Genomic DNA, 27,579 nt, shown 5'->3' with positions numbered 1-27,579 from the left:
AAAGTTAGGCTGGGGCATTAAGCTTAGCTGGAAATCACGAATCCTTGGTATGCCAGCCCTTTCTTTCAACAGTAAACCGTCTAATTCACTTTAGCTATTATCCTGAATGCTAAAAGCGGTAATTCTCAGCTGGGTCCATTTTGCCCTTTATGGGACGTTTGGAAATGTCTGGAAACCTCTTTAATTGTAACAATTGGAGGATGTTACTGGCATCTGGTAGGCGGAGGCCAGGGAAGCTGCTAAACATCTTACAATGTACAAAACAGTCAGGACTGCCTCCAAAACAAAGAATTATCTGGCACAGAACAGTCAGTAGTGCTGAGGTTGAGAAACTCTGCAAGTTTCAAGAAGCAAGCAGACTCTAGAGAAACAAGTTCTGCCAGTTACTTTCCCTGCCAGGAAGTAAGAAAAGTCACTTTGTGTTGCAGGTGGAGGCGGGTGGGGATTGAAACCAGCTATTTTTTTTTAACAAACAAAGGTTCTACTTGTCCCTAGGTCGGGATAACACAGGTCATGAAAGTATTTAAGCATAGTTAATTAGTCTGCAGACTACATTCATGACATACATTTTGAGGGAAAAAATTTTTTTTAATGCAACAGCTATACAGGACTGACCTTGGGCAGAAAGTGACCTGATTCTGTCACCACCCAGGGGATAAAAAGAGATTTCCCTTACATAGGTCATGCCCCTGGAAGTGACCCCCTTCCTCACATCACAGTAGCGTGGCACATGCAGGCAGGCCCTGCAAGTGCACAGCATCACTCCCGTGTGAGGGAACTGCAGGCACCCAATCATCCACAATGAGGGCTATATGTAAGGCGACCTGGAGTCCCAGTTTACATCATTGTCCTGACATAACAGCACTTCCCTTCACTCTTAAAAAGGCAGAAAATGTACAAGATGACCCTGTAACATCTTGTCCTACCAGAAAGCAAAGAAGCTATCAAAGATGATTAGAGTTGTGTCAAAAGGAATCAGGAGCCAAGCCGAAGAGGCTCCCCACAGGCCTAAGGTGAAATGATTTGAGCATCAAAAAGAATAACTGTAGTAGATTGGTTTAAATCCATGAACACATGGATTTGTGAATACATTTGATTTTTAAAAAGTGATTGATCACTTTTACAGGAAGCAAAGAAGCCAGATCATTATTGTGAAAATGGAAAAATAATGGGAAGAATCAAGCATTTCCTTTCCTCTATGAACTATACCTAAGAGTAACCTAATCGTTAACAAGGGGAAATTTCTTATAGTGGCATTCCAGCTAATAAAGAATCATTGTGCTGGCCAAGTGGCTCAGTTGGTTAAGAGCATGAGCTCTTCAGTTCGATTCCCACATGGGCCAGTGAGCTGCGCCAAGCTGAGCTGCTGCTGACCTGCCAACAGGTGGCAGGATGGCTCAGCTGGTGAGAGCACCTGCTCCTAACAACAAGATTGCCAGTTCGACTCCTGCATGGCATGGTGGGCTGTGCCCACCTGCAACTAAGATTGAACACGGCACCTTGAGCTGAGTGGCCGTGAGCTGCTGGCGGGCGGCCGGACGGCGACTGAACTTAGAGCTGAGCTAGCTGCACCCTCCACAACTAAGACTGAAGAACAACTTCGCTATTCCCCTTCCCCAATTCCCCCCCAAAAAATCTTTAAAGTAAAAAAAATCATTCACAGAATTAATGAAATAAATGGATCTAGGATCCTAACATTATATAATAACCACACATGCCACCATCTGTATGTTCTTGCCAAAATGTGAAATGTGAATCTGGTTACACCTCTAGACCTGTAACTTTTTAGTTAATACAGCGGGCAGAGAACTATATTAAATAATGTCATTGATATGTAAACAACAAAATTCAGAATATAAGAAATTCTACAGGATAAATAATCCAGTTGTTTCAATGAATGAATTCCAAGGGGGAAAAAGCATAGGAAGTATAGATTATCAGACTTAGAAGACAAAGCAACAAATTACAATTTACAGATCTTACTTGAATCTTAAAGAAACTTCTAAAAAGTATGTGGGTTTTTAAAAAATATTAATTGGGAATTAAGGAATTTTTCACTTTTTAGGTATAATAGTATTGTGGTTATTTTTTTAGAGCCCTTACTCTTCAGAGGTACACACTGAAATCTTTATAAGCAACATTTGAGATTTGCTTCAAAATACTTCAGTAAGGGAAGAATATGGGGAGGAGGACGGGGTAGAGATGAAGCAAGGTTGGCTGAGTTTATAACGATTAAAGTCAAATGAATACATGAGGGTTCATTTATATATTATATGTTTGAAATTTTCTATTATAAAAAATCTCTAAATAGAAAAATAAAAAAAATATTTGACACTTGGATATAAAAAATATATAGTTTTTAGTTTCCATGGAACTAGTTCCACGGGAAAAAATTCTCTTTTGAGGTATTTTGAGGTATCCTCCATGAGCTTTGGTCTCAAAGCAGACAGGGGAGCCTAAGTGGAAAAGACAGCAAGTTCCGGCTCCTACCAAAGCTTCTCTTAAGAGATTCCAACTGGCTGAAAACCCAGAGACCTGTTTGGTCCAGGTTATGATCAAAGAGAATCTACAATTTAATTCAGGTAAACAGAAAGACCACTGATGAGTAACTCCCAGCCCTTGATGGCCTCACACTCCTGCCCAGCTTTGTAATACAGAACCTCTTAGAGGAGGCCAAGCTCAGGCAGGTCAGCCCCCATGTTCTACAGAAGCCAGAGGCTTAGCAAAAGCCTTCCATTGGGTTTGGCTGCCAGGTGGCCATAAACTTTGCCTGACTTGTCTGGGAAGTGGGAATAAAAGCTGATTTTACATCTGACCCTCAATGTTGCTGAAAAGTAGCAGCAGCCCAACACCTCAGACAGTGGCCGTCTCAGATACATCCTGGTTAGTGCAGCCTCACAGGGACAGCTGAGAGGCCAGGTCATGTGCTAAATCCAAATTAAACACTATGACTATCTGGCAATAAATGAGTGATAAAATAATGTGTTCCAAAGTAGACTGAGTAATGCAACTATTTGTGTTAAAGTCATTACCATTTATCTTATTTACAATAGAAAATTGGGGGGGGGGGAATCCAGTAAAAGAATATTAAGAAGTATCATGAGACAAATCACATCTTGCAATTATAGTACACTGTCAAAAGATAAACTAATTACAGTACACTGTCAAAAGACTAACTTACTCAGCAGCCAGTGTTCAGAGGCACAGCATTACAACACCACAGTGCAGCCCATGTGAGTTACGCAGACTCCAGAACTTCCAACAGAAAGAAAAGCCTTGAGTAACATCAAAATAATATAAAAAAGCTTAAACAGTTACAAATACTGCATCTTCTCATTTTAAAGAAATGCATTTTTTTAAATGCCTACAAATATTTTATTTGGCACTCATGCAAAACAGACTGCTACCATCTCATCATCTCCAGCTGGCATTCAGGACCCCAAGCACCTCTCAGATGACAAGGATCTGGAAGCACTGAGGACAGAGATTATTCAGTAGTAAGAGCTAAGTGGCAAACGCATTTCAGGCAAGAAGCTGACAGGACCAAGGTACAGGCTCAGATCCCAGGACCAGAGTGTTCATGGGAACATCCATGAGTTCCACCTTGGGTGGTTCTGACGACCAAATACATTCACTAAAATGTAAGCTGCACAAGGTCAGGAATTTTCCCCCTATTTTATTCACTGATATATCTCAAGCACCTAGAAGAGTTCCTGGCACACTGTTGGGCCTTAATAAATACGTGTGGAATTAATCAAGTAAGAATACAGGGAAAAGCATTTTATGTACTGTAAAGTGCCATCAAATATACAGTATTAATACTAGTTCATCCTTCAGATTCATTTAATTACATCTGTATATAGAATTGAATGTTCTTAAAAATAGTCTCATGTTTATTTAGTTGGTCAATAACAAAATATTAATTTCCTAATAGATATGTGGACAGTTGTTACAGTACAAGGAATGAAATGGGGAAGCTTTACAGATGAGGGTAGAATGCTACAAAGGGGGCTACAAATAAAGTAAAATAAACGAGGAGCCTGGGTGATCCCCACTAGGAAGGGCAAGATCCAGCACCCGCGCAACGGGGCAGAATGAGCGGGGAACAAGAACATCCTCTCACAGCACTCACCACAAACGTAACTTAGAACACGGTAATTAATGGCTTCATGTGTGCTTCCAGTGCTAAATCACAAGCTCCGGGAGAACAAGAATACCACTGTATTCTCAGTGCCAGGCCTATAGCAGGCGTTCAATAAATATTTGTTAAATGGGAAAGAGAGTGGGGGAGGAAGGGAGACAGAGTCTGTATCCTTGCAGGCAGGATACAGACCTCAGAAAAACTAGGTTCAGCTGCCAACACTGACAAAATTTTGCCTGGACTATCAGACTTGCTCAGGAGGCGGATATGAACATCCCACTAAAGAAGAAAAACCTCAACCTGAACTAAAAACGCAGGATAACATTTCCCCAAAAGGTGGTAAGAAAAACTGATAGCACCACTTGGCTAAGAGATGTGAGAAGCTATGCAATCTGGGAACTCAAAATAAATCAGGCCTCGCCCTTTTCCTTTGAACAAGTGGAAAGCAAATGGGTCAAAGTGCCTTTCTGTACCCCCTCACCCCTCAATGCCCCCTCCAAAGCCCTTCAGTGAGTAAACACGAATGACATCCTCCAGGGACGTCTCCCTCCACTAGATGGCGCTGGGAGGCCCCACCGTCTCCAGCATCTCCCATTAGCAGAAAAGACGCAAGTCCGCAGGGCTCGCTCACTGCACCGGGACCTCCTGGCGATGCTGCGTTTTCTGGTGCCGGTTGAGGATGGACCTCTGGTTGAAGCTCCTCCCACAGGCAGGGCAGTGGTAGGGCTTCTCCCCCGTGTGGATCCTCTGGTGTCTGACCAGCCGCTCCCCTTTACTGAACCGTTTCCCACACACCTGGCACCCGTACGGCTTCTCCCCGGTGTGGGCTCGCCGGTGCACGGCCAGGTTGGCGTTCCTGCTGAAGCTCTTGCCGCACTCGCAGGTGTAGGGCTTTTCGCCAGTGTGCGTCCGCCGATGCACCTGAAGATGCTGTCTCCGGCTGAAGCTTTTCCAGCAGTCCCCACACTTGTAGGGCTTCTCCCCCGTGTGGCTCCGCTGGTGCACCTCGAGGTGGTGCCTCTGACTGAAGGTTTTCCAGCACTCGCTGCACACATAGGGTCTCTTTCCCAGGTGGGTTCTCTGGTGCTTCATGAGGTACTCTCTCAGAGTGAACCCTTTCCCACACTCGACGCAGCCATAGGATTTCTCTTCTTCGTGGGTTCGCTGGTGTCTGACGAGATTTGAGCTCCGACTGAAGCCTTTTCCACACTCGGGGCACTGGAAAGGCTTCCAGAAGGAGCTGTGGGTCTTGAGGTCATCGGGCAGGGGAAGGATGCCAGGCTGGGGAGGAGGCGGCCCTGGCACGTTTCCCACAGAGCTAACGGACTCCTGCTCACAGGTTCTTCCAAGCTCAGGGCTCTGAAGAGCAACTTCCCCAAACCTCTCTGACGTCCCTTGAGCAAGCGCTCCCTTGAGGTCTATCGGCTGAGTTTTGGCCTCCTTTTCCTTGCTCCCAATGTCTATAGAACAAAGGAGAAACAGATTGATTCTGTAGCAGCTAGGACAGTAAATTTATATTTACTAAGTGTGTCCTTAACAGTTCCTTCTTCCTTCCCTTGACCAGCAACCTCTACATTTTACTTTCATTGACCTTAAAGTCAGACTTTCCTTTACTTCTTTCCATCTCTGTCATGGGCTGAATGTTTGTGTCCCCTCTCCACCCAAATTCATAGGTTAAAGCCCTAAATTCCAATGTAATGCAATTAGCAAGTGGGGCCTTTGTCAAATAAGTAAAGTCATGAAGGCGGACTGCCCCACACCCAAGATGGGATTAGTGTCCTTGTAACAGGAAGTGAAACCAGAGTTCTCTCTCTGAATAAACACAGAGGTCTGTGACCATGATCCATCATGGTGGGATTAGTGACCTTTTACGAAAGAGACAGATCTCTTTCCTCACCCCCACTCTGCCATGTGAGATGTCAAGAAGGTGGCTGTCTGCAAGCCAAGAAAAAGGCCCTCACCGGACACTGAATCTGCTAGCACCCTGATCCTGGACTTCCCAGCCTCCAGAACTGTGAGAAATAAAAGTTTATTGTTTATATCACTCAGTCCCAAGCTAAAACAAACTCCATGCCTTTTTATAGAACAGTCTGCCAAATTTTCATGTCTTCCCACTTAACTTTCCAATTCAGACTCCTTTAATTCCTTCAAAATCTAACTCACTGATTTCCTTTAAGAAACACACCCTGGGGCCGACCGAGTGGCATGATGGTTAAGAACTGGCTTGGGACGCCAGAGGGCCCCGGTTCGGATCCCACATATGAGGGCCAGTGACACTGCCCTCCACAGCTAAGATGCTGAACAACAGCTCAACCTGGAGCTGGGCTGCTGTGAGTCGCTGGCAACAGTGACGGCGACAGCATAGGCTGCAGCCCCTGTGGCAGTGTGTTGCCATGGGCTACCGTATGTAGCCAGCAGCCAGCGTTGAGCGGCCAGCAGCCGCAGTGAGCGGCTGTCCAGAAGCCTGCGACTGATCTGCCTCACCCGGGAAGAGCACAATGATGGTGCCAACTTGGGCCAGTGAAGCAATATCCTCCACAACTAGACTGAAGAACAAAACGACAGCAACTTGTCTGTTCCCCTTCCCCCAATTCCCCAGCACTGTTCCCATCCCCCCAATTCCCCAATAAAAATCTTTAAAAAAAAAAAAAAAAGCAACACACCCTGATTATTCTTGTATTCTGGGTCTCTTCAGCACATATGTATTCAATTAGCACTGTTTATTTTGCACTTATTTATATGTGACCTTGTTGTAAATGCTACTTTAAGTCCATCCAAATGTTTGCCTTTCTCAGTGATTATAAATCTGTTCCAAAAATGGTGAACTACCTGCAGTTCTCCACTAACCTGTTCAGCTTGCTGTCCCTGCTCATGCGGCTCCCTCCACCTAGCCTTGTTTTACTAATCTGGTTCTCCTGGAGGCCTGGCACAGGGACTGACTCAGGGAAAATGCTTCATGACTGCTGGATGGACAAATGAACCCAGTCTGTCAGTGACGTTCTTGTACCAGGCCACTCTACGTTACCATCTCTATTAGGATCGAAATGCCCGTGGATGTTGCTGAAATGCCTTACCCCTTCTAGAAGGCCTTCCTCTGATCCCTCTTACACTCTTTAAGTTAACACAATTGTTTACAGAAGAACAAGAGGAAGGGAGAAAGAAAAAAGATAAGAAAATATACTAGGAAGCAAAGAAGCCAAGAGAGAAATGGTAAGTGGTACTTAAAGGGGAAAGGAGTCCTTTCAGGCAAGATCATTAAGAGAAAAAGAAAACAGACATTACTTGCTTCCTGATTTGATAAAAACATGAAGGACACAGCTATCATCTCTGATGCACTCTGTTGTTTTACTTTTCATCAAAGTAAAAGTGTACAAAACATAAATGTAGAGCTCAAAGACTTTTCAAAATGAACACAACCATGTAATCAGCATCTAGTTCAAGAGATACTACCAGTCCCCAGAAATCCCTCTCCCATTCCCGCTAGTGACTATATCCTGCCCTCAGGGTTACATGCTACCCAGACTTTCATCACCATAAAGTACTTTTGTCTGTTCTTGAACTTCATGTAATTGAGTCACACACTGTGGCTTTAATAGTATTACGCTTGTGAGATTCACCCGTATCATGGTGCGTAGCTGCAGTTAGACTACATTCTTTTTCACTGGTGTATAGTATTACACTGTAAGAATATATTCCATTCTCTTTATTAATTTGATTGATGTTCATTTGGGTAGTTTCCAGTTTTGCGGTATTATGAATAGTAAATTTAAAATGATATGTAATGCATAAACCTTAAACAGACCCTGAAGAAATGCAAATATGTGCTACATATTACGTATTATGGAATTTTATTTTCTCACACAGCTGTCAATGCAAGAGCCAACAGAGGACACTGCAGGGGCTTGGGGACTGCCAAAGTGAAGAGCAGTGTGGAAAGTCTCTGTGGGCTGAATGGAGAGGAGAGTGGGGAAATGAAAAGACACGTGGTTGGGAATGGCCCTCTCCTTTGTTCCCTCAGTGTCTTCTTTTCCTTTAATAACTTCTTTGTAAGTTATGTACTGACCACTCATTATGTCCTGACCCCACGTGGCCTTTTTTCATCTTGAAATATGTTGAGGGAGACTGAAGGTTAAGACGGTTAGCAGAGGGTAGGCCTGGGAAACAGACCTTCACCTCACCTAGCCTCAGCATAAATGCTTAGGGAAGTGCTTGGGTTGTTCTGAAACAATGAGTGGGTAAGAGGACAAACATACAGCAGAGTCTCTAGGACAGTCAGAAATGGCCAGGAGGGTGTAAAAACCCTCTGGGAACACGAGGGCAGAATCCGTCCCCCCAGAGTATCAGAACTAGCAGAGGTACACCCCTGAGGGGCATTAAGACACTGGAATGATGGCACTTCCCTCTGGGACACACTGCACGAGCTCCTGTGCTGTGCAGATATTTCTCAGGGTTTCCACATCCTCTGCCATCAGAGAAGTCTTACATCTCTTTCTCATGGTGTGACAACCTTGTGCTGGACCCCGGTCTCCTGAGCCCCCTCCTCTAGTGCCCCTTACACTCCTCCGTAATTACAGGCACTTCGGCTCTTCATCAGACTGTTAGGGCTGTACAGGCAAGTGCCTTTATTTTTAACTCTCATAGTGACTAGCAGGGTGGTGGCCACATAGTAAATGCCAAATAAATATTTTTAGATATGTAACTGAATGAATCCTGACTGACTCATAAAGGAATCACTTTATGTGTAATACTTACACAACTATTGGGTTGTCGGAAAAGTCATGACTCATTTTTGCAACGAAAAACATAGAAAAAATACGTCATGACTTTTCCAACACCCAATAATAAAAATATCTAGCACTACCAAACTTGCCAAATGTTTAGATTTATTATCTCATTAAATCCTCACAACTCCATGAGACAGTATTCTATGAATATTCCCATTTTACAACTGGGGAAACTCAGACCTGAAAAGCTCAAGTGAGATGCCCAAGGTCACAGTTAGGAAGTGGTGGAGCCAGGATGGGTTCTCTCATGTCCTGAACGAAGTACAACGACACCTCACTTATCCCTCAACATATTTCAAGATGAAAAAAGGCCACGTGGGGTCAGGATATATGAGTGGTCAGCACATAACTTACAAAGTGGTTATTAAAGAAAGAAAAGAATTTGCGGGAATGAAGGAGAGGGCCATTCCCAACCATGTGTCTCCCCACATTCCTCCCGATTCAGCCCACCAGAGACTTTCCACACTGCTCCTCACTCTGGCAGTCCCCACGCCCTGCAGTGCCCTCTGCCGGCTTTCCCAGCAGGGCCTTCGCCCTGCATTTCCCTCTGTTCACTCTTCCCTCCTCTTTTCTCCTGCTGGTCCTCCTCCTCTGAGCTCCTTTACTATGTGTGATGGCCAAGTCCTCCCAGCTCTCAGCTCATATGAGACAGGCCCGATGGAGGCTCTGCTTGCTCTGTGACACGGGCCCACACCGACCCCTCCTGTCTCTAAAATCCTACTGTGCGTTCTCGTGCCCTCCTCTACACACACTGCATGCTCCAAAGGTTTCACGTACGTTAGTCCTGCCCCAACACAAAGCTACTACTGTGGAGCCCGCATACAGGGGGCACTCAATAAATACCTGCTGAATGAACAAGATCAGAGAACCCATCCTTTGCTGCTTTTCTCCTGCTCTCAAGCCCTTGGTACCCTCCAATCACGGACACAGATTAGGTGCTTGGGGTGTCCTAATGACGGACCTGTCTCATCACAGCCAGAATAAATTACCTCATGTCTTCTTGCCCCTTGTCCATCCTCTCCTGACACAGGATGCACCTAGCCAGTTCTCACATCCTTGGTCCATGCTCTTTCCTTGGTCCCATTTATTCGTCTGCCATGAAGTCCCCATCCTTTGTCAGTATAGCACCAGACTCTGAAATCTGGAGCAAGGGCAAGAACCCTGACCTGTTGCTTCCAAATGCCTCAGTTTCTTACCTATGGGATGGAAACAGTCTTACCTGGAGGTGAGACCACACAGTCCTGTGGTTCCACGTATTCCCCAAAGCAGTCTATCTGGGCTGGGGTCACATGCCTCCACTCCTCCGGGAAGGCTAGACCCATATCTTTAAATGGTCCCAAGCCCTGAAACAACAGGAGATTTCTATGGATAAAGAAATAATCCTGAGGTAGGAGCAGTCTAAAAGGAGAGAGACCCCACGGGACAATACACTAGGGAAGAACAGAGTGAGATGGAAGGAACCAGGGTCCCTAGATGGCCTTGGGAGCAGAAACGCCTACCTCTCGACAGTATAATGACAGAGAGTAATGGACTTGTTTGAGCCACTTTATTTTTGAGTCTCTGCTGCACACTTAGCTTTGTACATAACAACCACATCATCTAATTTCTACTTTTAAATCCCTTCCACTTAATCCTCAAGCTTGATCAAATCTGGGAGCTGCTATTTATCCCCTCATTTCAAACTGATTGTCCCTCAGAGATAAGTAAACATTTGGGTAAGCCCTGTCTTAATGCCATGTTAAAATAAATGCATTTTTATTCACAAAACCATGAAGAACTATTATGGTAGGTGGGAAGGGTCTGACCAAATTAAAACACGCTGTCATTCTGCATTTCCTCCAAACTTCATCCTAAGAAAAGAGGAACAGAAAATGACGCAGGCATCAATCCTTGCCCAATACTGCTTTAGCTACATCAGACTTGACTCACTTCTTTTTTTCTGCCAAATGACATCTTTTCTTCTATGAGAAACTCTTCATTTTATGACACGCATTTTAAGACTCATTGCCTCCTTCAGAAAGGTGCCACACTGGAAATCTCCCACCACTCTGGTAACGCTCAGCATCTCATGGAAGAGACTTACACTGGGGCAAAAGTACCCCATCTGTGCTCTAGTTACCCTACTCATGGCAGGCTAAGAAGTGCGAAGAAGGCCAAATCTCCTGGTGTGGCCAGAGTCGGGGCCAGACAGACCACTCTGCTCAGTACTCCTGGAAACCCCCAACCATAAGTCAGTTACCCTCCTGCAGATGTGGGGGTAGGGGAGGTCCAGAGAAAGAGCAGCAGCGGAAGTATCCATAAAGACTATCTACAAAGGGCTACTGATCTTCTAGCCAACCACCACAACCTAGATCATGCCTATGGGGCTTCTATCAACAGTGTTCTCCTCACAATTAAAAAATACTGGGTTAAATAAATAAATAAATAAAAAGAGTATTACAAACAAGTGAGTTTAGCCTTAGCCTGGACCCTAAGGTATAAGCTCGATTCAAATTAACAACTGAGGCTGGTAAAGTGGAGAACAAGGCCATCAGAACATGAAAGGTAGACTAATTCAACTTTGCGGATGGAGCTCTGCTGTGCAGAGAAATCTTGGGGAAAATAAACTTCACTCAAAGCCACATCATGATCACTGGAAGGGCAGAGGCACAGGTCACCTGGGATCCAGCCGTGAGGAATCCAGCTGCCATCTCTTGGTCTCTGGTGTTCACTGGGGGGAGGCCAGGACCAGCCTGAAGAACTGGCAGAGCTGAGCAGGCGGGGGGAAGCATGAGCAGGATTAGTGCTGCCTTGCAGTTAGCTCCCTCAAAGGGGTCCACTCCCTGTCACACAGAACCCCAGGAACCACAAGGGGACTCCAGACCGATAGGGGTTTGGGTGTGCCTTACCCTGTTCTCAGCTGGAAGACGGTCCCAACCCAATACGCCATGTCCGTTCAGGGCTAGTCATGCCCCCTACTCTGGGAATAACCCCCTTTGAGATTTGATAACACAATAAAGTCACACATTACTTTTAGGGACATGGTCTGTCTGCCTACTTAAAAAATATGTCAGCTGCGTATTTCCAGAAGGGATGTGAGAGAAAGGAGAATAAATGACAAGAGAACACAATCCCAGCCATCCCCTGCAGAAAATCAGAGAGTCAAATATAGAAAACAATTCCACATCATCTGTTTTCTGCTGAAGTCAAAGAAGTAGCCAGGAAAACTCAGAATTACACCTTGCAGGTAACTTAATTTATCAGTTGTTTGGTTTGTAAAGGAAACGATGAGGGGGAGGATACAAAGCACCGTTGCCTGCGCCCTTACTTCCTTACTGTTTGCATCTTACCCTGCTCCTGGAAGGCCTGCGTCCCAGCTCCAGGGTCCTGATTGAGCTGCTCCTCGGTGCCTTGGTCTAGGCCTTGAACTCCTTCCCCATGGGGCATCCCCCACTCAGGCTTGACCTCCACTGGCCCAAGGTGGACACCTGGTTCCCAAGGGCCTCTGCAAAGTGCCGCCTCCTCTTGCTCTCCCTGCATGTGGCATGGAACCTAAGAACAGTCCCCAACACCTATTAGAATGAGGCCTGGAAAGGCTATTATAAAAGCAGTTGAACTGAAACCTAAAAAGACAGCCAAGAAAAGAACTATCCAACTGCAGGGGATAGGAAGGACAAGCTGGCTCAGCTCTTCGCCAGGACATCAGTGAGAAAAAAGTGAAAAGGAAGTGAAACTCCCTTTCTCAGGCTCTCAACAACTTTCATGTGTCCGTGCCATTTTACAAGGGTCCCTTCTGTCTGCCTCAGTACAGATCAAATTCCACCACGAATAACATCAGAAAGCCTAAATATTAAATATGCTCTTGTTGAGAATTTCAGCCCAATACACTCACTACGAGGGAAAAAAAAATTCCCTAGTTACAGATGCTGAAAATAAAAAGCAGAAGCCTAGGCTCTTCAGTGAATTAGCTAGTAAGAAAAAGTTGCTCTCTTCTTTCCCAACCAACATTCAGGTGACTGTGTCAGACAGTGACAGAGACATGGCCAGAGTCGCAAGGAAGCCTCTGAGGTGCAGTGAGAATATTCACCAAGTGGACTTTCCTGCATTCCCACATGCAGCTCTGCCCAAAAAGGAATGGGTCTAGGAGGGACCTTGAAATCCATCACAACTGCCTTATTTGGGCCTGAGGCCCACAGGGGAAATATGGCCAGGCCTCTGCCCTGATGACCAAAAAAGAAGCCCCGGGAATGGCTTTTCTTGCTGAAAACTGCACTGCCCCCCAAAAAAGTACCTCAGGGAGTCTGGGAGCAGAGGAGGCAGATTCTGCACCTCATCCACTCCCATTGCTTCCTCAAACTTTCCAATTCTTTAAATTTCCCCTTTCCACACCAACAAAATAAAACCCAAGACCCCCTTCTCACCCACCGCCTTGGCCTCCAGTGCTCTCGCTGTGAAGTCCTCCACCATAGCCACCAGGGCCTTGCCACTCTCCAGGCCGTGCTCCCGAATCCAGGCATAGAACTCTCGGGGCAGGATGGTGAGGAACTGCTCCAGCACCAGCAGCTCCAGGATCTGCTCCTTGGTGTGCAGCTCGGGCCTCAGCCACTGGCGACAGAGCTCCTGGAGTTCCCTGAGGGCTTCCTGGGGACCAGCTGCCTCCTGGTAGCGGAACTGTCGAAACCTCAGCCGAAAAGTCTCAGGACTAGGGTCCTCCCTTCCCCTGCCCCAAGGCAACTCTTTCTCCAGTTTTACCACAGGAACACCCATCTGCTGCTGAGGATCTTCTGCCATCGCTGGACGCTCTTTAAGCATCTTCACACTCCCGCCCAGAAGACTGACGTTCTGTTGGGAAGACCAAACAGACAATGAGCATAAATGAGACTGAAAGATCAGTCAATCCCAGTTGTTTCTACATCAAAGAATATTCTGCTAGAGAACATGTTAATTACCTTCTGTGAGGTATTTTCAAAAGACTGAACATATACCTTAAAAAACCATGTCAATTCAATTCAGTATTTGCTAACCACCTGGTATGGGCAGAGAGTAAATACAAAATGTACAGGTTTTAGCTTAGACCCACAAATACCTTAGGATACCATTAGGGAGATAACGCTACAATCGGAGACTGTAAGATAGGTGATAATTAGGTCAGTCACCAGGGCACACTCTCCCAACACTAAAAGAAATATACATTCAGCACATACATATGCCAGGCCCACAGAAACTAGAAATACAATAGAGAACAACATAGACAAGGTATTGCCTTTTGAAACTCATATACTAGTACAGCAGACAGAAAAAAAAAAAGGAAGCAAAAATTAAAATTATAAATGGAGATAAGTTCTGTTAATGGGGGACAACTTCAAGAAAGCTTTTCTGAAGAGATGACACGTAGGCTGAGACCCAAAGGATGAGAACGAGCCAGTCATTCAAAGAGCATTCCAGACAAAAGCTTCGAGGCTAGAAATTCCTCTGCGTGTCGGATAACAAGCCAAAGTGCAGTGTGGCTTCAGCAAAATGAGTGAAGGACAGAGCTACATAAGAAGTGGTGGCAGAGACAGGCAGAAACCAAATTATCCAAGGCCTGGGCCACAGTAAGAATTATGGGCTTTACTCTGCTTGTTTTCATGGGGAGCGACATGTTTTACAAGACATATTCTGTATGCAGTATGTCAAGAGCAGATTAGAGGGGAAAAGATGGGAAGGAGCACTGATGGCGGTCCAACCAGACGATTAGGGCTTAGATCAGGATGGTGGCAAAGCAGCAGACAAAGCCAAGGCATATTTTTGAGGTAAACCCAACAGATTTGCTAGTGGTTTGGATGTATGCTCAACCTAAAGGAAACAACAGAGCAACATATATACCGCTACTATAACTGACTGCAAGATTTCTAACTTGTGTAGGCTTTACCATTTAGAAAGCATGTGAACACATACTCTCATTTAATACTTACAACAATTCTGTACAGTGAGCACTATTTCCCCCACTTTTCAGATGAAGAAGCTGAAGATGTAAGCGGTGAGGTGGCTGGCCAAGGTCAGCCTCCCAACATACATGGTTTAGATGAGAAACAAGGGAAGCCAAAAAGAGAAAGATACATGTAGGTTCAAGTATTCATGATAAAAAAAAGAGGCTTGTACTAGACGGGAGAATGAACGCTATTTAATTATCCCGGGGGGGGGGGGGGGGGGGGAAAGGGGAGTGACGGAGGCTGGGGAAGCAGACCGGGAAGACCAAGGTGGGTCAGGAGGCTGGCTTTGGGGGGCAGGCAGATCACTCTCAAATGGAGCAGAGAATGAGCAACTGGCAGGAGGCACCTCCGAAGCTTCTGCTTAATATTCTCTTAGGTGTTTGTGTATTTTATCTACCCTTCTTAAACCTATTTTACATTTTCAGTATATTCATTTTCTCTCCTGCATCAACTGAGATTGCTGTTTCATGACCTTCTAGCTATTATTTATCCCACTATAGCGCAAATGTGTACACCAACGTGTCTCTCTCTACCAGATTCTGTGAATGCAAGAAAGGTCCTCACTCATCTTTTATCCCTGACATCTGACAAACAGAAGGCCCCGTTGCTATTCGTTAAAGGAATGTCTTACGTCTGGCTCTAAAACAACAACTTTGACTTTTCAAAGAGTTCCACTTTGGTTCAAGGTCTCGGGTTCATCAACACCCCTGAGTTAGGCCAAAGGCAGGATCAGCCTCGCTCGCTCCTACCTGAGCCTCCCGCGAATGCCCCGCCCCCGTATCCCCCGGGTCCCGGGCAGCCAGGCCTAGGTGCCGCCGGAGGCAGCTCTGAGGAGGCGCGCCGCCCGCAGCATGAGTCCTGCCGACGCCGCCGATGCCCGGAGCTGCACCACAGTCCAGCTCCGGCACCCCGACCACCGCCGCCCAAACGCGTCGCGCGGCCCCAACACGGCTCTCACCCGCTGCCCCGCACCCACGCCAGGGTCGCCAGAGCCCTTGGTGGACCGGAAGTGGGCCGCAGACGCTGTCAAACAGGTGCGTCAGGAAAGGGCACCTTCCGTTTCCTCTCTAGGACGCTCGGAGGTCGGGGCGTCTCGGTGGTCGTTCGTCCCGGGGGACTGTTCTGGAGCGTGCGCGGGACTGCGAGAAGCATTTTCCCGGGCTAACTGCGTCCCTCGAGGCTCTCGGTCGCCAGGCCCCTTTGCACGTCCATGCCTTTGCACCTGTTTTCCCTCTAAGGGAAGGACTCTCCAGACGTATAACCCCGCACGGCGCCTCTCTCAAGAAGCTTTAGTCCAGTGGGTCAACACGTGTTCGTTCTGCGTGCCTCGGTGCTTTGTGCGAGGCGTAGGGGCCGAGGGTGACGGAGCACTGAATATTACATGTTCACAAAAGAGGGGCCTCGACCCGGATACGTGGGGGGCGGGGAGGTGGCTTGCTGAGGGGGAGGTCAGAGAAGGCTTCCTGGAGGAGCCGGCACCTGAGCTCAAATTTGAAGGGTGTACCAAGAAATGAGGTGAGTGTCTCAGCAGAGGGAGCACGACAGGCCAGAGAGTGGGGAGGCATTAACGGCATTCCCACACCATCAGAGCCCCTGGAGCAGACGGCTAAATTAGGTATTTTTGAAGGCAGTGGAAAGCCAGGGAAAGGTTTAAATGCGGAAAAGAACAGATTTTACAAAGATGCTGTTGAGCACCCTGCGAGAAAGACTGAACAAGAGGGGAGGGAGGGAGGCGGGGAGATGAGAAGACTGACTGTCGGGGTAAAATGTGGCTAAATAATGCAATTCAGGAGATTAACGGTGAGACACGAAACTGGGGCAGTTGGTGAGACTAGGGATTGCAAAGAGGGGTTAGATATGAAACCTATTTGGGAAGTAAAATTGGCAAGGTTTGAGGATTGATTGGATCTGGAGGATGAGAGAGAAGACGGAACGATTTAGTAAATGACAAAAGCGACATGTCATACCAATAAGATAAGGATGAACTTTTTAAAAGCAGGCAATTGGTTGGTCATCTGGAAAGAGATGACACTGGGTTCTTAACCTTATACCTCGTGCCAGGGCCAAGTCCAGCTGGGCTCACAGGATCTCAGATTCTTTTATGTTACAAATGACATTAACAGCCCATCTTGGAAATAGTGTGGGATAGCCTCCATTCACTACCATGCACTCTCATCCAAGAGGGATGAGACTGGAACTTATCATCTAAGGCCAAGAGAATCAGCCTGACTGGCTCAGACAGTTTGGGGAAACTGCACTATACTTAGTGATATAAAAAAGCATTCTTCAGCTAGCTATGGAGAAGACACAGGAAAAAGGACATTCTGGGAGAGGCAGAAGAAGATTGGATCAGATCACAGGTTTCCAGGTCAGCCCTGGAAAGGAGAAAGAGTTTCCTCTGAATTGGGAAGGAAAGAAAGATGGGTGATGGTCTAGGTCAGGGCTCAGCAAACTTTTTCCATGAAGGACCAGGTAGTAACTACCCTAAGCTTTGCGGGACACATAATCTGTTGAATATTCTTCATTTTTCACAATCCTGTAAAACATAAAAAGCATTTTTAGGTCATAGCCAGGGCTGAATTCGACATAAGTAGTTTGCTGACTCCTGAAGTAGATTATTTTAAAATTATTCTAGAGATGTGTTTAAGGAGTTCATTCTTGGCCTCTTCTCAGTGATGTTATCTGCTGAGAGTGCAGTGGACAATGATAGGCTTGGAGCTTAAATGATGGAGCAAAAATTGGAATATCTGCTATGAGGAACGATGTAAGAAAACAATTGGGTGAATGGAAAGATTGTCAAGCAACACTGAACACCCAGGTAAGATTGAAAAGAAAACAAAACAACAAGTGACAGAATCAACCCACACAATTGTTTGTACAATCTGGGGACAGATCTGCAGAAAACAAACAGCAGGATTAATCCAATATTGCGGTTTGTCACAATGACTATAAAAATGCCAAGCAGGGGCCGGCCGAGTGGCGCGATGGTTAAGAACTGGCTTGGGACACCAGAGGGCCCCGGTTCAGATCCCACATATGAGGGCCAGTGACACTGCCCTCTACAGCTAAGATGCTGAACAACAGCTCAACCTGGAGCTGGGCTGCCGTGAGTTGCAGGCGACAGCGTAGGCTGCAGTGGGGCTGGCCGGCAGCTGGCATGTGCTTTTGTGAGCTGCCGTGAGCTGCTGTGAGCGGCCGTCCAAGGGCCAGTGAGCGACTGCCTCACCCGGGAAGAGCACAATGATAATACCAACAAGGGCCAGCGAAGTGACGTTACCCCACAACTAGACTGAAGAACCAAAGGACAGCAACTTGTCTGTTGTCTGTTCCCCTTCCCCGATTCCGCAACGCTGTTCCCCACCCCCAATTCCCCAATAAAATCTTAAAAAAAAAAAAAACCTCAAAAGATTTTTAAAATCCAGGACCAGGACCATGTCTGGCACCCCTTCACACCTCTCCACTAGCCAGTTGTAGGGAAGATGTTTTAAAAAAATTCGCCTTCATTGGCTGATGATAGTTTTTTTCTTTTCTGTCTGTTTCCCTAATGTAGGGTGATGTTACTCTCCCCCATATGAGGTGATGGTTAGCTTTTTGGTTTCCTCAGTAAAAGATTGCCTGTGAGATTGTTCCCTTGCATGAGGTTGGCTTTGTTTAACTCCCAGTTGATTTTTTGTTCCCTCACATGAGAGACTGCATGTGAGGTGATTGTTAGCTTTTGTCTGTTAGCTTTTTGTTCCCTCACATGAGAGACTGCATGTGGGGTAATGGTTAGCTTTTATCTGTTAGCTTTTTGTTCCCTCACATGAGAGACTGCACATGAGGTGCTGGTTAGCTTAGGCATAAGAAAATTCTTAGCTCAGGAGTGAGAAAACCCTCCCCCCTTCTCATTCCCTGTAGGGGAGATATGAGATGATGTTACTTTCTGTCTGTTTCACCAACATCAAAAGATAAAATAAAAAAGTAACTAAGTTATATCAGGATGATATGACAGGCACGTTGCCAAGCTTTGAAAGACCTTGGGCCGATGGTCCCAGGTGAGAACAGTAGGTATTGTTTTCATAGCCGGATAAACAATATTTTTATCACAGTAACTGCCAAACCCTCAATTCCCTGAGAGGGAGGCAAGAACAAGGAGCTTGGCTCTAAGGTACATCTTAAAATATATATATAAGACAGATCGCAATTGAAAAAAAATAGCTGTTTCATGGATTGCTGTTTCAGTAAATTGCTGTTTCGGAGATTGCTGTTTCAGGGGATTGCTGTTTCAGGACTGCTTTTCAGGATTGGATTGTTTCAGAGTGAGACATTGGAGTTTGTGTTGGGAGCCATGCAGGCTGGCTTTACTGAAGCATAAGTTTTGCTTCTTGTTTTGCTTGCACCTGGAGGGTGTTTGCTTAATCTTGAGGTATGTGGAGAGAATGGCCAGTGCCTTGGGAGACACAATAAAGATAGATGGCTATCTGGGATTATGGAAGAAATTGTCCCCACTGACCTTTAAGTTTTAAGTAGCTAATCAATGAATTACTCTGGAATGAGGTAATGCATATTTGTCCCTTCTGTTTTGTACGCACCCTGTATGTATATAATGGTGGTGGAAAATAAACTCGGGACTTCAGTATTTACTGGAGTCCTCCCGATAACTCTCTCTTCTGTCTCTTTTATTAATCCTCACTACCCCCCTCAGGACTGTTCGACATATCGGCAGGATCTGAAAGTTTGCCTCAGTTGACAGTACAAAATTGTTTTGTTAGTGAGTTGTCATCATTGTAACATTTTTTAAAACTTGTATACAGCTTGCAGCTTATAGTATTGGGAGACGTCCTGACTTTCAGCCATGAACCTGGTGAGGTCTGGCTGGGTCCCGACCTTTACAGTGTTATTCCCCACAGTTCAGTGAGCTTTTTGACAGCGTGCAGCTTGCAACATTGGAGGATGCCCCAGTTTCCAGCCGCGGACCTGACAAGGTCTTTTGGTTCCCGACCTGACCAGTGTTGTCTTCGTATGGTTTGGCGAGCTTCTTTGGCATAACATTGTTATTAATGTGTATGTAGTTTAATCTTGACTTCCTTTTACCTTCTGTCATTGCACATTCTTTTTATTACATTCTTTTGATTGCCTTGATTGTCTTTATCTTTTGCTATTGTATACTGCTAACTAAATTAATTAAATATTGCTAAATAAATTGATTAGATATGGCTAAATAAATCCATTAGTTCCCCCCTAGTGTGTGCTCCTCTTTCTTTTTCCCCAGCTCATCATTACACCAGTATATATTCAAAGACAACAGGAAGGGGTGAGAGTGCATGGGGCAATAATTTATTGAATCATCTATCATGTGAGAGGCACAGGACAGATCTTGTGCAATTTAGATTCTACTGTCATGAGATTCAGAACCCAATTTGCAAACCTCCAGTCAGGAGAGGGCCTTCATTAACTTAGCTGGGGCAGGGCAGAGGCACAGCTGGCAAGGACTGGAGCCAGGCCAGGAAGACCCCTGGACAACTCTTATCTGCCTTGATCTCAGAAAGATAGCTTTGATCTTTGCCACCTGACAGGTTTTCATTCTCCAGGTGCCAGGGGAAATAGTCAACTTCCAGACTCACATCCTCACATTTATCCTCCCTAGGGAAAAAGGATGTTTCCCTCTCCCTATTCCCGCCCTTACTTGGTTCAAAATTTCCCAGGAAAGCATTCCGATTGGCTCAGCATGGGTCACATGTTCATTCCACTCTGGCCAAAGAAAATAAGTCAGCTGTGCCCCACAGTGGCCAGGCAGATAAGGTCATCTAAGTCGGCAATTTGGACCACATATTTGGAGCAGGGTAGGCAGAACTTTCTTAAAGGAAGGGGGGTAGTGTTCTCAGAGGAAGGGAGAAATGATGGCAGGCCATGACAGCATTTTCATATGCATTCTTATACATTACTTTTAAGTGTCATTACACAGAAAATCCAAACATGACAGGCATTATTATCACCATTTGCAGATTAAGATACTGAGTCTTAGGTTAAGAACTTGCCCAAATGATCATGGAATGTTGTTAAAAGATCATGGATGGTTGCCAAAAACATTAGGCTGTAGAGGAATAGATTCTTCACACAGTGCTGGAGTTTATCATCCTCGCAAATTACCAGTTGCAAAAGGAAAACACATCTTTACCTAGGAGAGATCTTAAACAACTGAACAAACAGCACTACTTTGGGTGGCATAATCTGACATCATGGGCCACTGGAGGTGATACAGCATGAAGGAGACATCACCTGTAAGATATTCTTGCCAAAAATGTTTAGCCAGGGCCAGCCAAGTGGCTCAGTTGGTTAAGAGCTCGCTCAAGAGTGCGAGCTCTGAGAACAGGGTCGCTGGTTCGATTTCTGACCGGAGCTGAGCTGCCGCTAAGCTGCCAACAGGTGGCAGGATGGCTCAGCCAAAAAAAAAAAAAATGTTCAACCAATCCTCTAAACCTCATTTCAGTTTAGAGGAAAGACAGGGGGTTGAGGAGGAAGTTAAACACCATTACAGGAAAACAGAAATCAATTTTGTGGAAATTTCTAAAGGATAATTATTCTTGGCTCCTCCAAAAGTCAGTGTCATTTTTTTCAAGGTGGAGGAAAATCCTAGGTTAAAAGAAGAGACATAAAGCCAAATGCAATGTGACACCTTTGACTTTATTCTGATTTGAAATAAAATAGCTATACAACACATTTTTGGGGCAACTGGGGAACATCTAAATATGGACTACATTTTAGATGGTATCATGGAATTATATTCTTTTTGTTATGTTATGTTAATGTATGTTAATAATATTGTGATTATGTAGGAGACTAACCTTTCTCTTAGGAGAAGCATGCCATAGTATCTAGGGGTGAAGGTTATATCCAAGCTCACTTTCAGATAATTCAGAAAAAGGATGTATTGGATTGCTGGAAAAGTCCACACATTTTTGCAACGAAAAAAAATAGAAAAAATACGTCATGACTTTTCCAACAACCCAATAGCTAGATAAAAAACAAATATGGAAAAATGTTAATAATTGTTCATCTAAGTGGAGGATATATAGGGTGTTCATTATACTATTCTTTCAACTTTTCTATATATTGAAATCTTTCCAATGAAAAGTTGGAAAAACTAAAAAGAGAACTAAGACACACATACAGCTGGAACCTAAACTCATATTTATCATTCAGCCACTCAATATGAATGTGTCCTCTAATAACAAATACAATGCTAGGTTCATACAGTCCCTGTCCTCATGGAGCTTGCAATGTAGCACAGAAGACAGGCAAGTGAATAAATCATTTTTTTTAAGTGTGGTCAGTGCACACACAAAAGTATAGCACGCCACAGAATTGCAGAGTGAGAACAATTCAGTCCAAGGAAAGACCTGCCAAGGAGGTACCATTTAGATGAAATCTTATTCCCAAAAGGAGATTGCATTGTGCAGAGGTTTTCACCTGCTCTATGACAAGAAATAATGTATATCACACACATGTGCACCCCACACATAGAACAAAAGTCTCACTTACCTTTGTTATGTGCAATGCACATGGATGTTTTCTATTCCATTGGAGTCCTGCCTGCTTTTTCTTTTACATTTAGTGTTGGTTGCAACTCAGTGCAATAAATTATTTTTATGACCCACTATTGATTTTGACCTACAGTTGAAAAATACTGTGTTCAAAGACCCAAGGGATTTCAAAATGACTGGGAGGGTGGCCACAAGAGGGCTGGAGAAGTCAGAAGTCAGGGCTGGAGAAGACGGGTCTTGTAGGATTTCACCCTCAGGGCCATGGGGGCCTTTGATTGGATTAAAGCAGTCACATTTCGGTGTCAGTGCTAAAATTCATCTCCCTCCTCCTATCTTCCCTTTGCCCAAAGACTCCTAACTCTTTAGCCAGAGCACAGGAAATGCCTCTCACCCAGGGGAGAAAAGGGGTACAAGGCTGTGTACAAGATACGGCTAGAGACTGCCAGGCCAGCTTCTCCTTTGATTGGAAATTTTAGAATGTGTGCACCAGTTTAGATTATAGCCTCCTCTGTAAGCAATTTCATACTTTCCCAGGTCTAGGGTAGAAAGACAGGCAAGGGAAAAGGGAACTGCCTGCTGGAAAAGGGGGTGGAGGAGTGCCTATGAGCTGGAGCTGGAGTCCGTAGAGTTCTAACTTCCTCCCAGGCTCTGTGCTTCCTCGGTACAAAGCTCCAAAGTTGCCCCTGGTCCTTGATTCCAGAGCCCCAAGTTGCCCAAAGTGGAGTTTAACTGTGTAACAGAACTGGGAAATGAGCAGGCCCCTGCCCCCATGAGCAAGCTGGTTCCCAATAGCTGGCTTCAACCCCACTGCAATGGTCCCTCTCACCGCTCCTTCATTCCAGCCTGGGACATGCTCTCTTCTTTTACAAATGCCCTGATGCTCTCCATACTCCCAGCCCAGCCCTCTTGCTAGCCCTCAGTGACAAAGCCACCAGGTTCTATGTGGTCTCTGTGTCCTCTTAGCACCTGTGAAGCATTGACATCCTCTATTGTATAGATTCTCAAACTTGGTTGCACTTTTTAGAATTACCTGGGGACTTACAAAATCCAATATCCAGGCCATACTCCACAGCAAATACATAGAATCTCTGAGACTGGGACTGGGGCATCCGTATTGGGAAAGTGCCCCAGGTAGTTCCAGTATACAACCTAAGCTGGGAATTCCTGCTCTATTGTGTCTTGTTGCAGCTAGGAGCCGTGAAGGGACCGGGAAATGGGGTCACTATGTGTTTGGGTGACCAAATGTCCTGGTTTGCACAGGATTGAGCATTTTTAGGATGTGGGACTTTCAGTGCTAAGACTGAGGAAGTTCTGGCAAACTGGAATGAATTGGTTGCCCTCATGTTCACCTGACTGAGCTCTAAGAGCTTGGTGAACTAGTCTGTTCATTAGTGATATTTGTGCCCGAAGAACCAGAGCTCCACTGCTAGATGAACTCCTCTCCCCTTTCCTGGTCTCCACAGACACCTCCACCCTTGGAGCCTGGCACACGACCCTGCCACAGTCACCTTGTCCTGGGTGTCATTCCTTGCTATGCTTCTCTGTTCATTAGAACCCTGCCCAGCCTTAACACCCAAATCGTCAAGCCCTGCCTCATTCCTGAAGCTTCAGGCCCCAGAAAGAAAGGGCCCTTTTTGTGGTGTAAGGGGGTGGGGAGGGACTCGAGGACAGTGAGGTGCCAAGTGAAGTATGTGGGCACAGCAGCTCAGAGCTCACATCTGACCTCACAGAGTGTAAGTCCATACCCAGGACATCCAGATAGCAAGAGGGTCCTTAGAGCCAGGTGACCCTTGTATAATGTCAATAATCCCCTATAGGAATGGTGGAGGAAGGCAAAAGAGTACAGAGAAGAGAGTTGAGACAAGAAGACCTTGGTTCCCAGTAAATAGATTCATTCTGCAGCAATCCACTGAACACCTACTATGTGCAAAGCACCAGACCAGGCATGGAGGCTACAGGAGGCAACTTTCAATTTCAAGAGTCCATAATGTAAGTATAATTTTCACTTATTTCTTTTTTTTAGATACTCCCTAATCCCAACTAATTGGAGAAAAAAATAATCTGATGTTTTTAGATCAAAAACAAGCATTTACAACAAAGCAGTTATTTCTCTCAGATGCCTAGACTAAATCTAACAATGTATTAGCTAGTTGAGGTATTTTGGAACTTCTTTCAATGATTAAAATATTCATGGTAAATGGGTACTCGAGAGGTTTTTTGCTGTTGTTAATTTTATCAATCAATTAGGTATCACACTATTCAACTGCTTTGCAATTTTTTTTAAGATTTTATTGAGGAATTGGGGGAGGGAACAGTGTTGGGGAATCGGGGAAGGGGAACAGACAAGTTGCTGTCCTTTGGTTCTTCAGTCTAGTTGTGAAGGATGTTGCCTCACTGGCCCATGTTGGTACTGTGATCATTGTGCTCTTCCCGGCTGAGGTAGATCACTCACTGGCCATTTGATGGCCACTCAGGGCAGCTGTTGGCAGCTCACACCGGCTGCTGGCTGCTCATGCTGGCTGCCAGCCACTCAAGGTTGCTTACAGCAGCCCACTGCAGCCCCATTGCAGCCTATGCCATCGCTGGCAACTCAGGGTAGCCCAGCTCCAGGTCGAGCTGTTGTTCACCATCTTAGCTGTAGAGGGTGCAGCATCACTAGCCCATGTGGGATCTGAACCGGGGCCCTGCTGCTCAGAGTTCGCGCTCCCAAGCCAACTCTTAATCAATGAGTCACTTGGCCCGCCCTGCTTTGCAAACTTTTTTCTCAACAATTACATGGTAGTGAAGCTCTACCTAAGGTTATGATGGAATTTTTATTATAAAGGAGTTTGTTTGAACTAGCTTTTTCTGATAGGAAATCTTGAAAATTATTATTGAGGTTCTTTTTAAATCACTAGGATTCAGAAAAGCAGAGCCAGGAGGGGACACACACACACACACACACACACACACACACACACACACACACCACCCGCCCAGCCACTGCTTCAAGCCAGGGAGGTGAGTCAGCAGATCAGCAACAACAATTGTGAGTCACAAAATAATTGCTGCTTTTCTCCTGCCCTCAATTCTCCCAAAAATTACCTTGTATTCCACATGAACTGAAACATAAGAAAAGGAATTCTGGCAAATGCAGTTCAGTCTACCCAAACTGACACAAAAGCCATGACATGTCATACCAGGAAATTACTTGGCTTAGAAAATCTGCACATTTATTAAGTGCATTTCTGTCACATAAAACAAAAGGAGATTCAGTAGTCTGTAGGACATTGAGGAGCGAAATATTGACCCAAGAAGACCCAGGAGCCACTTCCATGTAATTACAACAAACAGGACAGATGAGATAGACGGAAAGCTATTGGGTTCAAAGGTCACCTTATCGCTTTCCAGATCTGAGTCTAAATCCAAAATTCCCTGATTCTTTCCTCCCTGGAATGGACATAACTCATTCCATTTTCAGAGGATGACTATGGAGATTTGAAAAGCAAACCATAGAATCTCCCTCTGATATATGAGATCCTTAATATCAAAAGCAGTGGGCCGGACGAGTGGCACGTTGGTTAAGAACTGGCTTGGGACGCCAGCTCTGAGCAGCAGGGCCCCGGTTCAGGTCCCACATGAGGGCCAGTGACACTGCCTTCTACAGCTAAGATGGTGAACAACAGCTCGATCTGGAGCTGGGCTGCCATGAGTCGCCAGCGATGGTGTAGGCTGCAGCTCCTGCTGCAGTGGGCTGCCATGAGCTACCGTGTGTGGCCAGCAGCCAGCGTGAGTGGCCAGCAGCCGATGTGAGCTGCCAAGAGCCGCCGTGAGGGGCTGTCCAGAGGCCAGCGACTGATATGCCTCACCCAGGAAGAGTGCAATGACCATACCAACATGGGCCAGTGAAGCGACGTCCTCCACAACTAGACTGAAGAACAAAAGGACAGCAACTTGTCTGTTCCCCTTCCCCCGATTCCCCAATAAAAATCTTTAAAAAGTGAAAAAAAAAGTAGTGCTATGGTTCTGCTTTAGTAATCAACTTGGTAGTGCTGTATTATGCCCCTTCTGTGTCCCTCTCTGATACACAGTGGGGCTTTCCCCATATCCATCATTCCTCCAAAATGAACCTGCTGATGCTGAGTAAGGTGGGAACTCGATCTAACTGAACATATCTATGAGATCTGTCCACTATGTGGACTTTCAGATCTTAACAAGAGCTGAACTAGGACTGAAGCCCATCCACATACACTACACCCAAAGGGCTTCTCTCCAGTGCGAGTTCTCTGATGTGCAATAGGAGCTGAATTCTGAACAAAGGCGTTACAATCTTCATTTCATTCACAGTTTCTCCCCTGTATGATTTCCCAGATGATCAATAAGGTACGAATGATACTCGAAGGTTTTCCCACACTCTTTACATTGAGAGGGTTTGACTCCACTGTGAGTTTTCTGATGCTGAATGAGGTGGGAGTTCTGACTAAAGGCCTTCCCACATTCACTGCATTCATAGGGTCTCTCTCCAGTGTGAATTCTGTAATGTTTAATAAGGAGTGAACTCCTACTAAAAGATTTCCCACACTCGTTACAATCAAAGGAGCCTCCCCAGTATGAACTCTCTGATGTTCAATGAGGTGCAAGTTACGACTGTAACTTTTCCCACAGTCATTGCATTCATATGGTCTCTCTTTGGTGTGAACTCGCTGATGTTCTATTAGATTTGAGCTCTGGCTGAAGGCCTTCCCACATTCAGTACATTCATAGGGTTTCTCCCTAGCATGGATTCTCTGATGTTGAATAAGACTTGAGCTCCAACCAAAAGCTTTTCCACTTTCATTGCACATACAAGGCATCTCTCCTGTATGAATTATCTGATGCTGGATACGGTGTGAGCTGCGCCAGAAGGTTTTCCCACATTCACTACATTCATAGGGTTTCTTTAGTGTATATTCTTTGATGCTGAATGAGGTTTGAACTATAGCCAAAGACTTTTCCACATTCATGACACTCATAAGCTTTCTCTTGTGTACTGGATTTTTTTTTTTTTAAAGATTTTTATTGGAGAATTGGGGGGTTGGGAACAGTGCTGGGGAATTGTGGGAAGGGGAACAGACAAGTCGCTGTCGTTTTGTTCTTCAGTCTAGTTGTGGAGGACATTGCTTCACTGGCCCAAGTTGGCACCATCATTGCGCTCTTCCCGG

General features: G+C 45.4%; 1 protein-coding gene and 1 pseudogene across 10 annotated transcripts in view; both read right to left on the bottom strand.

The window, feature by feature from the left end:
* Nucleotides 1-3,656: 3,656 nt before the first annotated feature.
* ZNF655 (zinc finger protein 655) overlaps nt 3,657-27,579 on the bottom strand; it is a 52,825-nt gene continuing 28,902 nt past the window's right edge. For 3 of the 10 annotated variants that reach the window (XM_019635359.1, XM_019635366.1, XM_019635364.1), the window contains 6 exons: nt 13,330-13,746; nt 12,255-12,456; nt 11,583-11,674; nt 10,731-10,775; nt 10,145-10,268; nt 3,657-5,601 (listed from right to left, as the gene is read on the bottom strand). In XM_019635359.1, the coding sequence (XP_019490904.1) occupies nt 4,769-5,601; nt 10,145-10,268; nt 10,731-10,775; nt 11,583-11,674; nt 12,255-12,456; nt 13,330-13,746 (1,713 nt within the window). In that variant the 3' untranslated portion in view covers nt 3,657-4,768. The other 7 variants (XM_019635361.1, XM_019635362.1, XM_019635363.1 and 4 more) reach the window with 7 other exon arrangements.
* LOC109379020 (zinc finger protein 436-like) lies at nt 26,341-27,421 on the bottom strand (annotated as a pseudogene).

Source organism: Hipposideros armiger, unplaced genomic scaffold (genome assembly GCF_001890085.2).
Source record: "Hipposideros armiger isolate ML-2016 unplaced genomic scaffold, ASM189008v1 scaffold_21, whole genome shotgun sequence".
Taxonomy (NCBI): domain Eukaryota; kingdom Metazoa; phylum Chordata; class Mammalia; order Chiroptera; family Hipposideridae; genus Hipposideros; species Hipposideros armiger.
This window is presented reverse-complemented; position numbering and strand designations above follow the sequence as displayed.